The sequence below is a fragment of the Brassica rapa genome, chromosome A03 (assembly GCF_000309985.2).
Source record: "Brassica rapa cultivar Chiifu-401-42 chromosome A03, CAAS_Brap_v3.01, whole genome shotgun sequence".
Taxonomy (NCBI): domain Eukaryota; kingdom Viridiplantae; phylum Streptophyta; class Magnoliopsida; order Brassicales; family Brassicaceae; genus Brassica; species Brassica rapa.
In genome coordinates this window covers 5,418,774-5,441,316 of record NC_024797.2, presented here as the reverse complement: position 1 = coordinate 5,441,316, position 22,543 = coordinate 5,418,774, and the positions used below count along the sequence as shown (strand labels likewise).

The 22,543-nt window shown below is 36.0% G+C and overlaps 5 protein-coding genes and 1 long non-coding RNA gene across 14 annotated transcripts; 3 read left to right on the top strand and 3 right to left on the bottom strand.

Moving 5' to 3' along the window:
* Nucleotides 1-1,679: 1,679 nt before the first annotated feature.
* LOC103856780 lies at nt 1,680-6,191 on the bottom strand. 4 transcript variants are annotated; one of them, XM_009133909.3, is made up of 4 exons: nt 5,224-6,191; nt 4,903-5,044; nt 4,747-4,787; nt 1,680-4,635 (listed from the first exon to the last, which is right to left on the bottom strand). In XM_009133909.3, the coding sequence occupies exons 1-4, from the start codon at nt 5,228-5,230 to the stop codon at nt 4,280-4,282; spliced, it is 546 nt and encodes a 181-aa protein (XP_009132157.1). In that variant the 5' UTR covers nt 5,231-6,191; the 3' UTR covers nt 1,680-4,279. The 4 variants fall into 4 exon arrangements, with proteins under 4 accessions (XP_009132157.1, XP_033144602.1, XP_009132158.1 ...); XM_033288711.1 differs by having other exon boundaries at nt 1,680-4,632; XM_009133910.3 differs by having other exon boundaries at nt 4,903-5,026.
* Nucleotides 6,192-6,483: 292 nt separating this feature from the next.
* LOC103856779 (casein kinase 1-like protein 12) lies at nt 6,484-9,645 on the top strand. Its single transcript, XM_009133908.3, has 13 exons — nt 6,484-6,877; nt 6,955-6,995; nt 7,437-7,506; nt 7,588-7,736; nt 7,817-7,912; nt 8,006-8,076; nt 8,160-8,221; nt 8,296-8,359; nt 8,434-8,518; nt 8,596-8,722; nt 8,790-8,930; nt 9,010-9,101; nt 9,188-9,645. Exons 1-13 carry the CDS (start codon nt 6,802-6,804, stop codon nt 9,404-9,406), a joined length of 1,293 nt encoding a protein of 430 aa, XP_009132156.1. The 5' UTR covers nt 6,484-6,801; the 3' UTR covers nt 9,407-9,645.
* A 1,236-nt stretch (nt 9,646-10,881) lies between these two features.
* Nucleotides 10,882-16,603, top strand: LOC103856778 (lycopene epsilon cyclase, chloroplastic). The gene is made up of 11 exons (XM_009133907.3): nt 10,882-11,346; nt 11,650-11,824; nt 11,918-12,053; nt 12,146-12,359; nt 12,458-12,601; nt 12,688-12,795; nt 12,876-12,972; nt 13,046-13,159; nt 13,236-13,368; nt 13,463-13,664; nt 16,388-16,603. The coding sequence occupies exons 1-10, from the start codon at nt 11,038-11,040 to the stop codon at nt 13,626-13,628; spliced, it is 1,596 nt and encodes a 531-aa protein (XP_009132155.1). The 5' UTR covers nt 10,882-11,037; the 3' UTR covers nt 13,629-13,664; nt 16,388-16,603.
* On the bottom strand, nt 14,073-16,368 carry LOC103856776. Of its 6 annotated transcripts, none has more exons than XR_004456755.1 (8): nt 15,918-16,368; nt 15,801-15,843; nt 15,642-15,721; nt 15,401-15,528; nt 15,286-15,318; nt 15,121-15,187; nt 14,812-14,974; nt 14,073-14,546 (listed from the first exon to the last, which is right to left on the bottom strand). It is a non-coding gene; the product is annotated as an uncharacterized LOC103856776 (long non-coding RNA). The 6 variants fall into 6 exon arrangements; XR_004456756.1 differs by having other exon boundaries at nt 14,073-14,431; nt 15,401-15,554; nt 15,994-16,367; XR_004456754.1 differs by having other exon boundaries at nt 15,994-16,367.
* Nucleotides 16,445-18,121, bottom strand: LOC103856915 (putative FBD-associated F-box protein At5g56560; the record flags this gene model as incomplete). Its single annotated transcript, XM_033286115.1, has 4 exons — nt 16,445-17,197; nt 17,291-17,425; nt 17,526-17,814; nt 17,958-18,121. Coding segments are annotated over 4 exons (861 nt in total), but the record flags the coding sequence as incomplete, so codon positions are not given.
* A 910-nt stretch (nt 18,122-19,031) lies between these two features.
* On the top strand, nt 19,032-22,522 carry LOC103856773 (U-box domain-containing protein 34). The gene is made up of 9 exons (XM_009133903.3): nt 19,032-19,317; nt 19,393-19,514; nt 19,590-19,705; nt 20,065-20,180; nt 20,257-20,558; nt 20,649-20,750; nt 20,816-21,244; nt 21,317-22,066; nt 22,145-22,522. The coding sequence occupies exons 1-9, from the start codon at nt 19,104-19,106 to the stop codon at nt 22,358-22,360; spliced, it is 2,367 nt and encodes a 788-aa protein (XP_009132151.1). The 5' UTR covers nt 19,032-19,103; the 3' UTR covers nt 22,361-22,522.
* The last annotated feature ends 21 nt before the right edge of the window (nt 22,523-22,543 follow it).

Below are 22,543 nucleotides of genomic sequence, written 5' to 3'. Positions count from 1 at the left end.
ATTAATTATATTTTCAACAGTTAATTAATAATTAGAAAGGAAAAAAAATGACAGCTAGGGAAAATAAAAAACAATGGCAGTTGTAAGTTAGGTTTGGTTGTATAAAAGAAATATAGAGTTTTGAAAACTTCAAAATAGAGAGTTTTTTTGTTTAAGATGTCTGCTAGTACCATGTTCCATCTTAAATGTTGACAGCATTAAAAGAAAAACAACGTTTTGGTAGGATAGGGAATTATTTGAAGAAATCAACTGTCTTTCTATCAAACGGGGCCCTAATCATGCGGCAGTTGTGTTAAGTTTGCCACGATCCTATAAGATTGAAAACCATCAGTAATACAGAGTCGTCGCGAGCACATGAACTCATATTCAAAAGGAAAAAGGGCATCATGTATGAAGTAGTTTTACTTTGAAGTTTGTACTAGTATGGTAAAAACGTATATGAGTACATATAATTCTGCATGGCAGAAAATGGATAAATACATTTTGAAAAGTTTGTTTGTTTCCTGTCTTTTAAGTTTTAACTTGTTCTTGTTTCATAAGAAGTCTACTAGTTAAGTGGACACATTTGCTTTGACTCTTAAAAACTTATGATTAAATCAGAAAATCTTTAGAAAAAGTGAGTACAAGTTGTGAGTTCCAGTTTATTTTTATTTTATTTTATTTTATAAAGAAAGATACCGTCTATACAATTAAAATAGAAACATTCTGAAAAAATCTACTTATACAAGTTGCTACACCCTTTCATTAGACTAATAATATTTTGGTATTGCTTTAAATTTAAACTAACAATATGTTACCGTATATTTTTCCGACAATAATTTTGTCAATAATATTTTTGCAATTTCCTTAAATAAAAGCTACATAATTACCTAATATGATTAACATATATATGATAATTAATTATTATGAACAATAAATATTTGATAACAATTTTTGTATGTTAGCTCTTTTTTATTTAATTTTATATTATTAAAAGATATTAACGATCACATTAACCATATAATAAAAATTAACTTTTTTCTTATATGTTATATTTTGAACTTTTTTTTAAAACGACAATAAATTACTAAAAGTGTTAAATGTCTCACATTAATATTTTGTGATCAATGGATTAACTTTTTTTTATAATAACAAAATACAAACGATTTTAAATCGTATGAATATGAAGTCTCATTTAATAGGTATTCATATTATATATTAATATAGTTTAAAGTTAAACTATATAACATATAAAAATACATTAATATGTTAATTTCTAAATTTGTATTGAAAAAGTATTGAAACCTTAATATTTTAATTTTGAAATTTGCATTGAAAAAATCGCATATTAGAAATTTTGGGCTTATCATATGAGTATAAATTCTCAATAATAAATATTTATTTAATATACTATATATCTTTGTTCATATCCTTGAAATTTAGTTATATACCATATAAAATAAATAAAATTATGAAATTTTGCAATTTCTACTTCATCTCATAATATTCTAAAAACGTATAATTAAATGCACAATAACACTACATATTCATTATGAGCTTAAGTTGAACCGTTTAGAGAAGTTAATTGACATATCTATTGCGGATGGTGGCGACGGGTCTTACCGGCTTAAATCGTTGATGGTTCCTCATGCAATGGTGATGGAGTTCTTGCTGCAAACTGTGGTGTTAGATTGCTTTGGATCCTTACTGATGTATCCCTTTTCTATATTTGTTTTACTAGTTCTCATTATTTAGAATTCTTGGCCTAGAAGGCTTAATAGTATAATCCAACGTTAAAAAAAAACTAGAGTAACATTTTGTGAGTTGCAATTTCCATTTGTACAATCGTGTACTAGATTAGAGTATAAAGTTTTCTTTTCGGTGAACATTTTGGGAATACAAAAAAATGATATTTTCAATTTAGAAAAGCATTATATTTTTAATATAGAAAATAATAATAATTTTGGAAACAACAAAAAAGAGAGACCAACAAAACAAAGTAATTACTGATATATCTTTTTTAAACTGTTTAATTAATCCATAAGTTTTGATTTTGAATCTAGCAAAATGATTTTGACAATTTTTTAATGAAGCAAGACAAGATCTGTTTCAAATAATTTGTAAATAACTATGTTAGCTTATAAATATGATCGGCTGATTATTCATGAGTCTTGAGTTAAAATAACACAATCTATAAAAATAACTCCACAAAACATAACTCAAACTTTTATTGTTCTCTTCCATTTACGACATGTCTACAAGGGGTAGAAGAGATGGACTACGTGATGATGGGGACAAGAGAAATAAGCCATTTACAGTATGTTATCAAACTAAAATCACAAAGATTTGAGTTTTGTAACTTGTATTTGTATTGCAAAAGACTAACTATGTCTTTTACTTTAAAACATGCTCAAGAGAAAGGCAAAGGTATCATGACTAATGAAGAAGAATCAAAGATAGAGATGGAGTAAGAATAAAATAACTAGTTTTTAACTAGTTTAATGTATCATATACATAGTTATAGTGTATGAAGACAATCTAATATGGTTATTTATTTAAATAAACATATGTAGCTTCTCAAGTTTGTGATTGAAACTGAACCACATAAAGTGTAGTTAGTCAGATTTAGAATTAGTTATGTTTTTGGCTCTTTATTCATGTACAAACCCAAAATAAGCAAAACATAAGCAAAATACAATAAACACAAAGGATGAGTGCACAAAAAACACACACAAAGAATGAAATTGAAATCAAATATCAGATCCTTATATATATATATATATATATATATATATCAGAAACTTCAAGTTACAACTGATTCATCTGATTAATTGCATTATGGCGTCAATTTAAAATACTAATCAACAACTTTTTGTGATTGTCTTTTTTTCTTCTCATAAAACCATATGTTGGGTTATTATTTTGGCAAGGGTCATACAAGCTCTTTACAACATAAATCTATCACATCCAAGTCAAGTCAAAGAATTTTTTTATACATATCATGAACAATGTTCCTTCCAAAGAAGATGATGAAATCTTTTTTTTTTGATCAAAGATGATGGAATCTAAAATGTAAAAATGGCCTTTACTTATGCATCAAGTAAAGGAATATGCAGTTCGAGGCAATGTTCCCTAAATACATTTGATAATGGTGTTTCCCATAGCTCTAGTTGCAAACGTTGAGCTAATGTGAGTATGCTTCAAGTTTTGTTATTTTTGAAATTATAAAGAATGTTAATTATAAATTAAACTACATTTATGCAGACTCATTATGAAATCACTGTTGAGTTCGAGTATCTTAAGGATGTAAAATATGACGAGCTCAAAGCAATTGTGGCACAACAACCTGTTATACGGATATCATGAAACATTGGTCTTGAATTCAGTAAAACTGGTAGTGTAAGTTTAATTATTTATAAGTCTATAAACATCAAATATCATATAATAGTACTTTTGTTTTGCATAGAGTAAACCTTTTCAAAATTCATACCAGATTTATAGATCACCAACTGGACACCTTCATGTTAATTTTTACCAAGTTTTCGTTGTAGCTATGGATCTGACGAGTATAGCTAGACAGTGATGTGCATAGTATTTTGGAAATTAAGACAAACATCTTAAAATTTTACTATAAATGTTTATGAAAATATAATTAATATACTAACAAAAATATATCTAACTTTATATATATATATATATTAATTTTAGCCAAAAAATAAAACTGTATAGAATTAATATAGAATTATATAGGTGGGATTGTGAACATCTTTACCATTAATATATGTTAATTTAAATATATATATTTATAATGTAGATGTAAAGTAATAGTGATAAACGATATAACAAACGTACAAATACAATATTAACCAAAAATATATGATAAAAATATATTTTACAAGATTTCCATAAAAAGTCTCTGGAACTTTCAAAATATGAATAACATGTCTAAGATTTTGTAATACGGACCAAATGGTACTAATAGAATCCATAAACAAGCTAGAAAGACTAAGAGCACCTTCAATGGGATTTTAGGCAAAATGTTCTTTAAAATACATATTATGTATGAGTATATTTATATTAGTATTTATTTGCGGGTTTTTAAAAAGTACGGGAAGCCCAACATGAAATATCTTTATTGGGGGTGCTCTAAAGCTTTTGGAATATGAATAAAACAAGTATTAGCATGTTAAGGTGACAAACTCAATACCTACAAATCAACAAACTCATTAAAACTGAACCAAATTTGATAGAGACAATTAGAATACAAGTTCATGATATCATCAAACATAATGAATATAACTCAATCGTTTTTATTATTCCCCCAAGGAGCACAAATCTTTTCCAGCCCCTTTCCAAGAGAGCATCCGAATCCAGCTCTCTCCTTCTCCGGTGAGACAGACCGGGAACGCTTAGGAGAATAAGAACCGCCAGTCTCCTTCTTCTTGGAATGGATGGTGTCGATGACAGCCTCTATCTCTTCCTTGGCTCTCTCGAAAACATTGGGAGCCTTCACTTCATCTACATGTGTGTTCTCATCGATATCATCACTCCTTCCATGAGTTTCTTTGTGATGATGAGGTTTCTCCTTGGAATGGAACAGAGATTTTATTTCCTCCTTGGCCTTTCTCATCATATTCGGTTTCTTATTCTCATCTTCTGTTCAAACCATGTGAAACAAAACAAGAATCAAGAACAAAGACACAAAACTCATAAACTACACAAACGTTGGTGTTATTTGATGTTTATGCAATGCGAGAAAAATCGAACCTGGTTTCTCGGATTTGAATTCCATTTGATCAGATTCGTCCCTGAAAAAAAAACAGGAATTATAACACGTGAGCAAACTTCTTGTACACGCTAACTGATGCTAACGTAAGCAATTGATAATCAACATGATTATTGAATCCTCGAAAGAAAACAAACTTGGAACTCTTGCGTTGATGAATAGCCCCAACAACAGCATCGAACTCCTCTTTGGCCCGTTCAAACATGTTTGGCGCTTTGACTTTGCTCTCATCAATCTCACCACCATTAACCTTCATGTCACCTAACACCATAGAAAAATCTGTAATAAGTAAATCGGCTTGTAAGAACTACAAAACAAAAATATTCAATCATGGATCGAGTAAAAAACGAAGAAGGATATTTCATCGTATCGATTTGATGAGAGAGCAAGAATAAATCAACTAATGAGCGAGATTCATCGCGACTGTGAAAGAACATAGACCCTCGAGAAGAATTTACCAGTCATATTCTTGTTTGGATGACGAGAAAATGGGAGAATTTAGGATTTTTCTAAGGGTTTTCCTGGGAAAATCCGTCGAAGGAATTTGTATGATCTCTCCAACATAGAATTGGTCTCTTCTTATTTGAAACACAACAACCTGTAATAAAAGAGCCAGACTGTATTACCAAAATATTGGGTCCCACACTTAATAATGTTTTAGTGCTAATTAATCCCTCATTTCTTAATTTGCACCGCCACATCATAACCACCTTCTTATGGGCCTCCAATATTATTTGTGCCACGGACACTCGCCGAGTTACAAATGGTGTTGGGATTAGCATTTTTGGGAATGGATCAGCACCTTTAGAAGCAGAACGAAAAGTTTTGTTAATGGTTTATTCAAAATGTAATGCTTATGGTTTGTCTATCAAAAGTGCATATACAGTAGTTTAATTTTGTAGTTTTACGGTTATCATTATAAAACCTTTTATTTTACTTTGTAACATCCGGTTTTATACAATCCTGTTAAAGCAATTATAATAGAATCACACATATTGAATTCTCAGCGGTAGAATCACATTCACATAGAAATATTTGAATATATTGTCAAAATACTTGCATGTTATTGTTTGATTATTTGCTCCTCGAAACCAGTTATTGTTATTATTTCAATCGACCACTGTACAATTATTTAAATCTCCTCGTACGACTTAGAATTTAGACCAGGAAAGTCAAAATACGTAGGAAAAATACGAATCACGTGCGTATTACGGTGAACTTTTGACTCATTAGATATTTAGAAGGTCGACAAAAAAAAAAGATATTTAGAAGGATGGAAGACACGTGCCAAACGACCTTTACCGCTCACCCAACGAGCACGCGTAGCTCTCACGCCTGGTCACCCATTTCTCCCTCGTAGCCAATCCCAAATTAATTATTTTTCTTTTAGCTTTTTAAAAATGTTTTTTTCATTCCACGCGTGATGTACGTTCAAATACAAAACTAAACCGGAAATAAACCAAATAACCGATATGCAACACTCGTAACTAATACCAGTTAATAAATTCGAAATTCGAATTAGTGAGATCCTATATCCACGAATTGGTAACATAACGTATGGTTTGAAAAACAAAAAAAAAGAAGATTATGACAGTGTTTAAATGGAGAATCATGAACCGGTTTTACGGTTATCTCAAACCGGGATATATGGAACCGTGTAGCTGAGAAAGAGAAAAGAAAAGACCCAAACTTTGAGAAACGACACCTTTCTTCATTCATCAAAGCTTCCTTTTTATCCATTGCGCGTGAAGAGAGAAAGAGAGAGATAAAGCAAAGGAGACAATCTACATTCCTTTTGTTGTTCCCCAGATCACGAGAAGGAGTCTAAAGAGAGAAGGTGACTATCGGGTTCCTCTGTTTTCCCCTGTTTCATCAACCCTAATTCCCCAGAAAATTCGATCTTTCCTTGCTTCTTTCCCTGAGACAATCCTGGGTTTGCGGCCCTGACTCCGTTGGATTAAAGGGTTTTCTTCAAAGACGCATTTTGGTTTCGACAGAGGATAAAAGTTTCCTCTTTTGAGTCGGCTTTGGGGTTGATGGAGGCTCGTGTGGGTAACAAGTTTCGTCTCGGACGCAAAATCGGAAGCGGTTCCTTTGGAGAGATCCATCTCGGTTCGTCTTTTTACTCCCAAGTCATTCCGTTCACATCATGTTCTTGATATTTTCTCAATCCCTTTTCTTGTATTTAGGTACTCATCTTCAAACGAATGAAGAAGTCGCTATCAAGCTTGTGAGTTCTTGCTTTGCTGCTTACATTTGTTTTTGTGTCTTGTTAGCATCATGTGAAAGGTTTTTAATTTCAGATAGAGACAATGTTTGTTCTTTACTATAAAAGAGAACATTGGCTAGAGCTTAAATACATTTTAATAAGTTACTTGAATTAGATCAATGTTAAAGATGATGTGGTACAATGTATGTTGTTTACTATATAGATGACATTGGCTAGAGCTTTAAAAACATTTACTAGAGTTACTTGAATTAGATCAATATTGAAGATAATGTGGGACAATAGTCTGATTTTTGACTTATTTTTCAAAGTTTCTTTCACATCTATGGACAATGCATGTCAGTTTAGTATGATTTTCTTACTTTTCCGGGTTTATTTGTTACTTCTTGTAGCCTTTTGATGAAATACTCAGCGTGTTGTTTTTTTTTTTTTTTTTTTTTGCAGGAAAATGCCAAGACAAAACATCCACAGCTGCTTTATGAATCCAAGTTATACAGACTTCTACAGGGAGGAAGTAAAAGCTCATCTCTTGATTCTTTATTTTTTATTTTTATAACTATGTCCTTAGTCTCTAATGAACCTTTGATTATGGCAGCTGGTGTTCCAAATCTCAAGTGGTTTGGTGTTGAAGGCGACTACAATGTTCTGGTCATGGATTTACTTGGACCTAGTCTTGAAGACTTGTTCAATTTCTGTAGCAGGAAACTTTCTCTCAAGTCCGTCCTCATGCTTGCTGATCAAATGGTACATCTCTCTTGTCCTTAATGTAACACTTTCTCCTCTAAGGAGACTTGTTTAGTGATCGACTCTTTTACTGTATTCAGATAAACCGTGTTGAGTATTTCCATTCGAAATCTTTCCTCCACCGAGATCTCAAGCCTGACAACTTCCTCATGGGGTTAGGGAGACGCGCCAACCAGGTTTCCTTCTCATCTATATGTTTGTTTCTGTTCTCACTTTACTTTTGAAATTGTTATCTCGGAAAATGATACTCTTATAATATGTTTCTAAAGGTATACATCATCGACTTTGGTCTTGCAAAGAAGTACAGAGATAACACTACTCATCAGCACATTCCTTACCGGTGAGATGATTGTCTTGTAATCAATCTGCGTTTCCTCTACCTACTCATAATTCTAAACTCGGCTGTCATTTGCTATATTGTAGAGAAAACAAGAATCTCACTGGAACTGCAAGATATGCTAGTATGAACACTCACTTGGGAATTGGTAAGCTTTACAAATAAACTTCTGCAGATTCTCTTGCACTGTCCTTTATTAATACCTTTTTGTCTATCATATAGAACAAAGCAGAAGGGATGACTTAGAATCTCTTGGTTACATTCTCATGTATTTCCTTAAAGGAAGGTGAGTACTATTTACATGCCTCGTTTGTCTCACTTCCTTCTCCACATTTCCTTATTATAAATCTCTTTTCTCAGTCTTCCATGGCAAGGGCTTAAAGCTGGAACCAAGAAACAAAAATATGAGAGAATCAGCGAAAAGAAAGTCTCTACTTCCATTGAGGTAAACTCTCTCAACCACAAAAGTTTGATCCTTCTACTTCTCTTCATTAACACAAACTTGTTTCATCTTCCCTCCAGTCCTTATGCCGTGGCTACCCATCTGAGTTCGCATCCTACTTCCATTACTGCCGCTCCCTCCGGTTCGATGATAAACCGGATTACGGTTACCTCAAAAGAATATTCAGAGATCTCTTCATCCGCGAAGGTTCTTGATAGCTTTTGTTTTCTTTCCTTCAAAAGATGCACACTTTCTTACACGTTCTGTATCGCAGGGTTTCAATTCGATTATGTGTTTGACTGGACCATACTGAAGTACCAACAGTCACAGCTAACAGCTCCTCCAACACGTGGCCCTGCGGCTGGAACCAGTTCGGGTTTGCCTCCAGGATTGACCAGCACTGATAGATACGGAGGTGAATATCTTTAAAATCAGAGGAGCACTTTTGTTCAATAAGATGTTTTAACGCTTTGATTGTTTTTTTTTGTGTTTAGAGGAAGATGGAGGGAGACCACCGATGGATTCATCAAGAAGGAGAACATCAGGAGCTCTCGAGAACTCATCAGCTGCTGTTAGAGCTCCAATGGTATCAAACACTGCTCTCTTTTCTTTCTTTTTTTTCTCAAGGAGAGTAAAAGAAGCTATATACTTTTTTTTTTATATTGTTGACAGATGCCAAGCTCGTCGTTGTTCGGACAATCAGCAGGATCATCGAGGAGAGTAACGTCTGAGGAGCTGCAGAGAAGCCGTACGGGCAGTGGATTGAGAAACTCTGGGATGGTTTCGACGTCGGAGAGGAAGAGATCTTCTTCCACTAGGAAACATTATGATTCTGCTATCAAAGGCATTGAGACTCTCCATGTCTCTGACGAAAGGTATCACCACCATTGATCTATCGGTTAGAAAGAGAAAAAACATGTCATGTTTGTATTAATCATATAAAGATTCGACTCTATATATTAGAGAAACCAGTATTTTTTGTGTTGTTATTAATCTTCTCATTTTTACGTGTAAGTCTTCTTTGTTTTACTACGAAGTTACATTAAATTCAGTGTTTGGAAATGGAATCAGTGTGTATATGTATGTTGTAATTGTGGATCTTATAGCAATAGTAAAAATGTTTTCTCTTTACAGAAGATAATAATAAGCCTGCAGGCTATAAATCTTAGTGAGAAGACTTGATGGTTTGAAAAGCATACTGGTTGCAGCCATATTCATCGTTTACCACATTAAATTCTGAAAACTCAAGACCATATCAAGCCATTCCAAAATCGAAACTTAAAAGATTTTGTTTTGTTCTTATTTATCGGATCCCATGAGTTAACTGAATTTAGTTCTTTTCTTACAAGTTGTTAAGGTGGACATTGATATTGCCTATAGCCTTTAATTCGAAATGAGGGTTTGATCTAAATGATCTACCAAAGAGGAATATGATTCATGATTCTCTCATTTTGGGATCTTGTGTGTCAAAGCTATGAACATCCTCTCCCATACTCTTGAGGTCATGTAGATGTGATCCACCTTTGTATCCGTAACCTAACTTTCTTACGTGTTGGATTTAACCTACTATATGTGGAAAATGTAGCCAGTCTTTTCTTGAGAGCTGCCCGTATCTAGCGTCTCTTATCTTGGGAGTTAGTATACATCCATGTGAGAAGGGAGTTAGTAGTAATATCTTTCCTTGACCACATGGGGTGTCTAACATCCCTAGAGTATGTTAACATTTTAATATGCATTGGTAATTACAGAAACAAGGAAGATTCTGTCATTGTTAAGCAACTCCTTAACTTTGAAAGACTCTCTACCTCACGCCAAGTTGTCATTTGCGGATACTCACAGTAAGTATGATTCTTCTTTGTTTTGCATGATTATCATATGTTTGTTAATTTTAGTCAAAAGCGAATGTTAGTCTAAAACAAAAACACAAAAAAGATTAATTTGCATGATTTGTTTCTTACATTTTCTTTCTACTTGAACCTGAAACTCATCATCTATACCTTAATAAACCTTTCAAAACTTTATAACAAAATAATAAAACTCAAAGATATAGTGCTCCTAGTTAACATAACGGTTTAAGTCATAACCAAACATCAAATGGAAATTGGATTAGCCCAACAATACTTTCATGTATTAAATACATTTGGTACTGAAGATAAAGGCCCGTTCCTCATATAGCCCAACAATACACGTTGTTAACGTCCTTTTTTGCATCCGTCGTATCAAAGCACGAGCCAATCACATCACTAACACGTGTCTGTGTAGGCGAAGTACGTTTACGCAGCATGTTCATGTCTTAACGAATGAGATTTGTACACGTGGCGAATAGAGTCCCTATGGTTCTATCCTCCTTATCGTCCTCTCGTCTCTAAAGCCCTTTTCCAAGTCATTGTGAAAAGGAAACATAACGAAGGAAAAAGCCAGATTCTCCTTCCCTTCTCTGCTACTTATACTCTTCAATAGAACAGCAACAATGGTGTGAAGAGAGATCTTCTTCGTCTTCTTCTCGCTGAAGAACTTGTAAAATGGAGTGTGTTGGTGCTCGCAATTTCGCTGCAATGGCGGTCACAGCTTTTCCTTCTCGGACCTCCCGGAGGGGGTTTCCGGTGGTGAAGAGATACAGTTTTAAGAATCTTCGCTGCGGTTTGTGTAGTAGAGTCGTCAGAGCTAGCGTCGGCGGCGGAGGAGGAGGCTCCGGTAGCGAGAGTTGCGTTGCGGTGAGGGAGGATTACGCTGACGAGGAAGATTTCGTGAAAGCTGGTGGTTCGGAGATTATGTTCGTTCAAATGCAGCAGAACAAGGACATGGATGAACAGTCTAAGCTCGTTGATAAGGTTAGTTGAGTTCATGTTCTGCCTTTGACTTGTTTAGGAAGAAAAGGAATGTCTTATAATCTAGGTTAAGTAAGTGAAACAGTGGCTGCCTAAACCTCCAAAAAAAAATTAGAACTAATATACATAAACATAGTCTCTGAATTATAAAAAAAAAGTTAAAAACTTTTATTAAAAAAATTACTATATAGCTCCAAAATCACATAACCGGTTCGGTTCTCTTACATTGCTTGAGGAAGGGAAACAATTGAATTGATGTCTGGATTTGAAGTTTTGTCTTATCGGTTGTGTTATGTTTATAAACAGTTACCTCCTATATCAGTTGGTGATGGTGGTGCTTTGGACCTAGTGGTTATTGGTTGTGGTCCAGCTGGTTTAGCCTTGGCTGCTGAATCAGCTAAGCTTGGATTAAAAGTTGGACTGATTGGTCCGGACCTTCCTTTCACTAACAACTACGGTGTTTGGGAAGATGAGTTCAACGGTAATTTAAAAAAAGAAAAACTCAATGATTCATTATCTAGTGGTCACTGTCTTGTAGTAACTAGTTTGTGTTTGTTGTTCACTTGTTTTAAAGATCTTGGCTTGCAAAAATGTATTGAGCATGTTTGGAGAGATACCATTGTGTATCTAGACGATAACAATCCCATTAGTATCGGTCGTGCTTATGGAAGAGTTAATCGACGGTTACTCCACGAGGAGCTCTTGAGGAGGTAATGAATGGTTTTCACTTTGCAAATACTTTTCACTAGCTATTGCTCATCTCCTGATTAGATGCATAATCCGTTATTAATGTTTCATATAGGTGTGCCGAGTCAGGTGTCTCGTATCTTAGCTCAAAAGTTGAGAGCATAACAGAAGCTCCTAATGGCCTTAGGCTCGTTTCCTGTGAAAGAAACACCGTTGTTCCGTGCAGGCTTGCCACTGTTGCGTCTGGAGCAGCTTCAGGGAAGCTCTTGCAGTACGAACTTGGGGGACCTAGAGTCTGTGTCCAAACTGCATATGGCGTGGAGGTTGAGGTATAGTATGAAAAATAATATATTCCACTGTAAATAATAATCATTACTGGAGGGAACTATTATGAATCTCTTGGACTGTTCTGTTTGAAAACTTTTAGGTGGAAAACAGTCCATATGATCCAGAGCAGATGGTTTTCATGGACTACAGAGATTATACGAACCAGAAAGTTCGGAGCTTAGAAGCTGAGTATCCAACGTTTCTGTACGCCATGCCGATGACAAAGACTAGAGTATTCTTTGAGGTTCTCCTCTCTTGTTTCTTTCTCTCCTTCTGTTTTAATCATTATCACTGGAAAATCTGTTGCTCATCAGCTTGATTCCCATGCAGGAGACATGCTTAGCCTCAAAAGATGTCATGCCATTTGATTTGCTAAAGAGGAAGCTCATGTTAAGATTAGAAACACTCGGAATCAGAATTCTAAAGACTTATGAAGAGGTATATACACACAAAGCAACAAAAAGTAGGGTTTGACTTTGTTGAAGTTTTGTTAATTTTGTTTTGAGCATGAACTACAGGAATGGTCTTATATCCCAGTAGGTGGTTCCTTACCAAACACTGAACAAAAGAATCTCGCCTTTGGCGCTGCAGCTAGCATGGTACATCCCGCTACAGGTTGTAAGAACAAAGCCTTTAACATCTTTTAGTAGTCTGCACCATTTTCTGACATAACTTTCTTTCAAAACAGGCTATTCAGTTGTGAGATCTTTGTCTGAAGCTCCAAATTACGCATCAGTCATCGCGGATATACTAAAACACGACACTACTTCCTTCACCAAACACATCAACATTTCAAGACAAGGTAGAGAGCTTTTACACCTTTCATACAATTTATAAAACCTTTTTTTTCTTATAAACTTACATTTTTTGTTGGGCAGCTTGGGATACATTATGGCCATCAGAAAGGAAACGACAAAGAGCATTCTTTCTCTTCGGCCTTGCGCTCATAGTTCAACTCGATATCGGAGGCATTAGGAGCTTCTTCCACACTTTCTTCCGTCTTCCAAAATGGTAAAGCAATCCTCATTGATTCTTGATTCATATATAACAAAACAATGTGAAAAATATCAAGAAAAACTGATGTTTTTGGTTTCCTTTTGATCAGGATGTGGCAAGGGTTTCTAGGATCAACGTTAACATCAGGAGATCTGGTTCTGTTTGCTTTCTACATGTTCATCATTGCACCAAACAATTTAAGAAAAGGTCTTATTAATCATCTGGTCTCTGATCCAACCGGAGCAACCATGATTAAAACCTATCTCAGAGTATGATTCTCTCTCATCCACTCTTGGGTTTGTATATAACAAACTAGGGTCGGCCCGCCCTACGGGCGGGAAGTTAGAAAAAAAAGTTATTTTATATAAATTTACATTATGAAGCATTTTTTAAAAAACATTGCGGGATGTCCAAAATAACGAAAGTCTTCTCTCTTTCAATTGTCTTTGGCTTCAATATGTATTCTCCCACCTTTGTTTCCTGTCCAAGTTGCATTTCACTCAGCAGCAGCGCATAGTTCAGCTTCTCTACACACCTTTATTTAACTTGCCATCTTTCTTTTCGTTATAAATATCAACTATACATGCCTTTTAAACACTTGTATGTTTACTTGACAAATTAACCATAAAACCAACCAATATGGGTAGAAAAAATAAGTATGTTAAGAGTGTTGCTTGTCAGGGTTAAAGGAAAGAGATAGAAACAGAGATTTGATCGAAGGAAAAAATAAAAACTGAGTTAATCTTTTATTCTTCTAATGATGGTCATGTCTATCATCTACCCGTACAAAAATAAAACTTTACAGTCACATACAACTAATTCCTTAAGTTAGAAAACCAACTTAGTAGCTTGAGATTGAGAGCTCCAACTTAGGCGGATATACAATTGTTTTGGATGTAATTGATAACGTTTCATGTGCCAAATGTAGCAAAAACAAACATAGAATTATCATTTGACAACCTCCACCTCAACTTCTTCATATTTTAATCAGAAACTCCAATTTTCAAACCATGTCCGCGTCTAAGAGGCTAAGTCCTCTCTCTTTGAACTACAGGGCGGTGTGGCTTTGGGGCTAAAACTACAAAAAAAAAAAAAAACTGTGTTTAAGATGTTTCATCAAAGAACAGAGTTGAAAAGAGATACAGCTGCGTCTGCCATTATTCCTCTGCACTTTTCCTCTTTGAGATTCTTCACTATAAAAAACAGAGATCACAGACTTCAATTAATAAGGCCGATTTTTTTCTAATAAGTTTGTAGTGTGATATTTAGGGTCTACAAAGGATATCTTATATCTAAGAACTCTCTAAGTGAAGCAAAAATATGGAACCACAACCCCCAAATTTATCATTTCCGCATGCATAATATACTTCCTTTATACCTTCGATTAAAGAAAATATCATATCAGGAACAAACAAACAAACAGAAAAAACATTTCAAGTTCATGTTAAGGAATCATACCGAGGAAGGATAGGGTCGATGCACACATTATGCAAGGTTCACATGTTACGTAAAGAACGCATTTCGAGAATTTCTCAGCGACTTGTGAAGGTGAAAGTCTATCTTTTTGGCATTGTCCAATAAGTTCATCGATTGCTTCATCTCTGCATGTCTTGTGGCCTCTCTGAACAAAATTATAACAAACGACTTATTAAGTAGCATAGACGAAGCAACCAACATGACAATCAATAAACACTCTATGTCATCGCATTGTTTTATGTTTCAGAGTTACTCATACAGAGAAATAGGTGAAAGTTTATAAAAGATTACATTGCCTGTCTCATTAGTTCGGTTAAGCCCTGAAGCAACGATGTTACCCTCCTCAAGAATGACACATCTGATCCAGACAAACAGAAAGATAATAATTTAATTGATAATAGTATCGAGAAAGAGCAACTGGGATAAAGAAAAGTAAAAAAAAATAGATGCCCCCACAGGAAATTCAAGAGCCTCTGGAGCAAGTTTAGCCTGCAATCCAAGGGAATCAAAACACTGTTACTCTAGAAAAGGAACAAAATTTTGCAGTATTGGGAGCCAGAACTGGTGTTACCTGACTTCAAATCGGAGAAAAAAATTCTTGGCGGACTTCAAATCGGAGAAGAAAGTTATTGAATTCACGCTTAGGGATCATGTCATCGAACTTCCTCATGTCTGCCCATGGGACGTCTCCAACACTGACTATAACAATCGACAAAGCGTATGAGCTGCAATGTTAAAGGAACTCCAGAAAATTAGCTTGTGGAAAAACAAAGTTGCTGAATTTAAGAAGAAAATATTGCACGTTCTTTTACCTCTCGTCAACAATGGCTTCCATAGTTGATTTCTCTTGTTGACTGAGTTCTTCCTAGGTCATAGCCAAACCTCTTGTCACCTTCACATTCAGAACGTGACCTTCACATTAAGTATCCAAAATCTGTTTTTTCTTTCTTTTAAAAAGCTTTAAACTTTACCTGTCACAGTGGAAGCTGAAGACTTTCTCGTCATGGTTCGTTGCTGAATAATGATGGAAGAAAACATAGTGAGTAGTATAGATCGAAGATAAGATTTTTATAGGGAAACAAACTCACAGCGGCCAAACCCGAAACAGGGGATGCAGTTGTCTTCAACAAAAGGAGCCAAGGTTTGGCCAATTACAAAGATTACCTTCTTATATGGATTCACAACTTCTCCGATCTATTGGTACAGATTGTCGCTGACAGAGTTGAGCTTCTCTGAATGCGTTAGGGTGAGGCCAAACATCGCAGTCTTAGAGCAAATTTATAGCAGAGACTCGCCGACGGAAACGACGCATCGAAGGGCTCGTACTGCGTCTGTATTAATGCCATTAAAGTCGAGTTACGTTACAGACAGAGCGAGAACTATCGATCGTCATTCTCGCCGAAATCAGACTCGCATGAACAAAGGCGAGAATTAGGTTGGAGCGCTGCGTTTTGTTTAATGAGGACAGGTGTTGCGCTCTCCTTGAACGAATTGATGACGTGTCGTCCTTGTTGGCATCACCAGGAGAGATTGAAAGTCTCTTTTATATATAAAGATTATTATTGATCTAAGGATGGTATTATATGTTGGTTATTAGGAAAACTGGTTACATTCGTGTATAGAATCTACGGGTCATTTTTCTTTTTGTGCTGCATTCTCATTAAGAGTTAGATTCAAAGTAATGTATGTCAATCACTAGTCACCAATGAGTGATACAGTCATTTATTTGTATTGGTATATAATGCTTAAAATGGTTAAATTAAATCTTGATCCAGGTTTTTAAGGCTCATAAGTATTTTTCTTTTTCTTAAAAAAATTCTAGGTAGTATAAATCTAAGTTTTGTACATAATTAATATATTTTTAAGATTTTACATAATTCAAGCAGCGACCAAAATAATCATGGACTTGAGAGATCTTTGTTCTGAATATCCTCTTGGAATGCAGAGAGGATATAAATCTTGTATAATAAAAGGTCTTGAGATTCGGAAAATAAAACCCATAAACTACAAAAATAAAGTCAGAGAAAAGGGAAGAAAAAACCTAAGAATCTCATGTGTCTTCTAGAGAGACACACACACCACATCACATAAGAGTTTAGTCACACAATAACTGACATGTCTTTGAACCTCTGTTTAGATTCTTCAACTTTCTGAGCACGTTGTGATGTTTGTCTCCACATCTTGTTGAGAATGTCGCCGTCTTTAAACATGTAGCGTTTGCTAGTATGTACGCAGCCATATGCCTCTCTTGCTCTGTGCCTTCATATTGTCTCCATTCCATGATCTCTAGATGCGTCGATAAACATTCCGGAACAGCTGTTGGTTCCTTCCAGAGGACCATCGGATCATTGTAATGGGCACCATGTTGCTGAGACAAAAAAAAAAGAGAGAAACATTACAAATGCTGTTACCTCAACATGTTCATATAAACATACTAGTAAAAAAAAACTATATTACATACCGACTTAAGCTTTAGATATTTGACTGTTGGAGCGTCGTTGAGTAAACAAGCAAGTAGATTGGCCCATTCATCAGAACATGTACATAGCTCTAAATGTTCAAGATAGGGGAAGGTAGTGCCACTAGGATATGGTGTCTGCAATTGAAATATGCATAGTTTACTATATTGAAATAATAAAACATACAAGGAGAATCTTGAGTTCTTGACATTTATTTGAGTAACAAAGTTTTTTTACCTCTGAAGATAGAGAACATAGAGGGAGATGACGGATTGAGGTAAGAGACCCTATGAAGTTCTCAGACTGGCCACAAATAACCTGGATATTCGCCTCTATCACCTCCGGCATATGCTCAAACACTAGACAGCTACTGAATGTATCTTTAAAGTTCATTTTCTCCAAAGAAGGAGCATTTATCACAAACGCATGATTCTCCTCAACGTAGGTACGTTCCCCTATAGAGTTATCAATAGATAAGCTCCTCAAAGAAGGCGCGTTGATGTTGAGTATCATCACATTGTCATCTCTGGTTTTGTTTATAACCAAATCTTCAAGAACCGGGCACCTTTGTATAGCTTGGAAAAAGATTCATCGCCCGAGAAATTAACCGATAAAAGGTGCAGACTCTTTAGTGATGGCAAACAAAACCAAACCGGAACATCCTCGAACATCACACTGTCTATAACCAAATATTCAAGAACAGGGCAAATCTGTAAGAAACTTGCAATGGATTCTTCACCCGAGAACTTGACCGATAAAAGGTGCAGACTTTTGAGCGATGGCAAGCGAAACCAAGGCAGAACCACCTTGTACAAATTAGATATGCTAATTTGTCAAAAAGAAAAAAAAACAAATTAGAAATGCTACTAGTTAAGATCTGTATATAAAATTTAATGCATGATTTTACTGGTTGTACAAAGTCTTATTTCATAATATGAACACACAAAACTATTTTTTTTTCACATACGTATCCCACAATGTTGAACATCGTTTTGATCCAGCTTATTTGGTAGAGAAATTCTACGGTTGACATTTATATTTAAATATACGATGAATTTCGTTGTTATTTTGTGCAAATGCTCGTTAATCTTTACACTTTCTCTTTTTTTTTTATTCCTTATAAATTTTCTTATCGGAGACTGAGAATATCGGATAGTGAATATTGCAAGTGGTTTATGTGCCGTCTTAAATCATTTAATTAACAAGTCCTAAGAACAAGTATATGTTCGATGCATCACAGACAGAATCTTAGAACAAGCAATATATATTAGATAATTAAAATTTCTTAGTCCAATGAAAATTCTACTCACCCTTTATAAAAGAGTTGCTAGTCATAGTGTCATTTTAAAATTCACTATATGCACATTTATTCAAATGTAGTATATGCTTGGTAATGTCAACCCCTATAATTTACGGAACATTCTTTTAACGATTCCTTAATCATCTTGCATTTTTGACAATTAAATTAATCAATTACGTCGTCCCCGAATGTTATAATATATCAATATATAGGGGATAATTGTTAAAACAAAGACTTATGAATGTATATTTAATTTTGTCTGAAATTAATACTCATCTCAAATTGCAGATTTATTAGGTCTAATCTGTTAAAACCAAAACAAAAACGTACAATCGTAAATTTAACCTAAATATAAGCCCCATAATAACAAAAACCGTAAATAAATTTTCGAAAAAAGACTTTTCTAATAAAGTAGGCGCTTTAATTTATTAGCTCTCACGAGTCGATAAATACATCACCAAACCAAACTAAACTTTTCTTCAATCCATAAAAGTCAAAATCGAGAAGAAAGTTTCATGGTGGTGATGTCGAACAAGTTCTTCGAATCGATCGGCGGAGCTCCGGCTTACTCCACGGTAGCCGTCGCGGTCAAAGGATCCGTCGGCGACGCAGTAGGAGGAGCTGCTAGCCGTCGCGCTCTTCGCTGGACCGTCGAGAATCTCCTTCCCAACGTCGATCGGTTAGTTCTAGTTCACGTCATGCCTAACGTCACCACTATTCCATCGCCTTGTAAGTCGATCTCTCAGTATCGTCCATTTCGTGATTTCACGAGATCTCACCGTTGATTTTGTGTTTGTTTTGAAGCTGGATCGAAGATTCGGGTGGAGGAATTGGAGGAGAGTGTTGTGGCCATGTATAAGCGAGATCTGAGGAAGGAGTACGAGCAGGTCTTCGTGCCGTTCAAGAGACTCTGCGGTTCGAGTAAAGTGAGTTTCTCTCTCAATTGGCTATTCGAATTTTTGTGAAACTGTTGAGAGTAATGGAAGTTTTTACTGGTTCAGGTTGAGACGTTGTTGATGGAACATGATGATCCCGCTAAGGCGCTTTTGAAGTACGTATCAGATAGTGAGGTTGAGTGTTTAGTGCTTGGCTCTTGCTCCTCTAGTTTCCTCACAAGGTATTGTTTCCATTTTGAGAGATTTGCCGAATGTTGTATCTGTGGAATCTTGAGCGCCACTCTTGAGTTAGCTTTTGGGTGTGAGTTAGATTCATTACTAAATGGGTATCAAAGTCCAAAGGATTCAATTTTCTCGATTGTGGCTTACTTATGGATGTCTAGTCCCACAAACTAATGCTGAGTGTGAGAGGGTGTATTAAAAGCCTCACATTGAGTGTTTAATGTGAATGAGAGTGATATATAAGTTTGTGGTAATTTTCTGTTCTTGAGATAACTCTCGGGTGTGAGTTAGGTCTATTACTAATTGAACTATGTGTAGCATGATCAAATTGCTTAGACGTTTGAATTTGTTTTGCCAGGAAAAAAGGACAAGAAATGCCATTAAGAGTACTAGGAGAAGCTCCAGAGACATGTGAGACATATGTTATCTGCAAAGATAGAATATTAACCAAATCAACCAATCAGTTATCTCCAGGTATGTATATGCATCAGTCCCTAGAATTTCACGTTAATGTGAATTCAAGATAATGAATCTATTACACTTTCACCAGATTCATCATCTAGTTTCCGTATACCACAAGGAGCAGAAGCTTATACAGAAACTTTCAGCCGCACACGCTCAGATAAGACAGGCTTGTCCGCTTCATCCATGTCATCCTCAGGCAGGAAGCACAGTCGAAGGCCTGCCTCTTTGCCGCATAGCAATCCAGTCTCTCGAGTGTATTCTGATGCACAATCTTCCACTGACATCGGTTTGGTCGATGACGAACACACCCGTTCTGTTATTAGACATAGTCTTGTCTCCGGTAATAAAATGCAGTTGAATCCTGGAGCTAACATAAAAACACCAAAGGTAAAAGCACTTCACGTTTACGTTTTTTACCCACTCTGTTGCGTGGATTCTGTGATTGTAATCTCAAGACCTGTTTTTTTTTTTTTGCAGTCTGATGTTAAGTCTGAAGTAGCGCAGCTAAGGAAAGAAGTAGAAACCACTCTTTCCATGTACAAACAAGCTTGTGAAGAGCTAGTTCATAAACAAACACAGGTACAAGCTTGTCTTCAGTCATTTAATTGATTCATAAACTAAACCAACCCACATTGTGATCTCAGGTCAAGTCTCTTTCCTCTGAGTGTATTAAAGAAACGAGAAGGGTCATAACTGCTCTGGAAAAGGAAGAAATGCTGAGAAAAGCAGCAGCAGAAGAGAAAGAAAAGCATCTAAAAGCCGTAAAAGAAGTCCAAGAAGCAAAATCAATGCTAGCCAAAGAGTTCTGCGAGAGGCAACTAGCCGAGCTAAGCGCTCTCAAGCAATCCATAGAGAAACAGAAAGTCATCGACCAGCTCTTCCTGAAAGACGGGCGATACAGAAAGTACACAAAAGAAGAGATAGCTGCAGCCACAGATAACTTCTCTTCCCGTAAAATAATAGGTGAAGGAGGATACGGTAAAGTATACAAATGCAGCCTCGATCACACCCCGGTGGCTCTCAAAGTTCTCAAACCTGATTCTATCGAGAAGAAAGAAGAGTTTTTAAGAGAGGTAAGTTACAAACTAAACAGCCGTTAACTCTCTTAAGATCTCTGAAATAACCTGTCCAATTATACTTTACAGATCTCTGTCTTAAGCCAGCTTCGACATCCTCACGTTGTCCTTCTCCTCGGTGCTTGTCCTGATAATGGCTGCCTTGTCTATGAGTACATGGAGAACGGTAGCTTAGATGCTCACATCTCTCCCAAAAAAGGCAAACCATCTCTCTCATGGTTCATAAGATTCAGAATCATCTACGAAACCGCATGTGGCTTAGCTTTCCTCCACAACTCAAAACCCGAGCCAATCGTCCACCGTGACCTCAAGCCAGGAAACATCCTCTTAGACAGAAACTTCGTTAGCAAAATAGGCGACGTCGGACTAGCCAAACTCATGTCAGAAGAGTCACCAGACAGCGTCACGGTTTACAGAAACTCGATCATCGCCGGTACGCTCTACTACATGGACCCTGAGTACCAGAGAACCGGGACCATCAGACCGAAGTCGGATCTTTACGCATTTGGAATCATAATCCTCCAGCTTTTGACCGCCAGGCATCCCAACGGTCTTCTTTTCTGCGTTGAGGACGCGGTGAAGAGAGGCTGTTTCGGAGATATGTTGGATGGATCGGTCAGAGACTGGCCCATGGCCGAAGCGGAAGAGCTGGCTCGCATCGCGATCAAGTGTTCGCAGCTCAAGTGCAGAGACAGACCGGATCTTGATACACAAGTCTTGCCTGCTCTCAAACGGATACTTGAATCTGCTAATGAGAGACTCAAGATAGAACAAGATAACGTGCGACCACCAAGTCATTATTTCTGTCCAATTCTCAAGGTAAAACCGAAGACAACGACCATATGATTATCTCACAAGAAACACAATACTTAAATGGTTCAGGTTTAAAATTTGCAGGAGATAATGGAAGATCCATATATAGCAGCTGATGGATTCACGTACGAAGGAAGAGCGATAAGAGCTTGGATTCAACATAATCAAAATGTGTCTCCTGTGACTAAACATCGGCTCAAACATTGCGATCTCACACCAAACCATACACTCAAATCAGCTATACAAGAGTGGCGATCTCGTTCGCGCTTAGACCTCTCTACTACTCTTGGCTCCTTTTGATCACAAACATATATATCTATAATAGTTTAATTTGTATATATACTAAATACCCTGAAACTTGTTTGAATCGTGTGGTTCATCATCATCATGTCTGTCTGTAACTTCAACCAGTTTATGTTCTCTTGTGTTGTGGTAAAAGAAAAAGAAAAAGAGTAAACTATATTTACAAGTTAGGAATTGTGG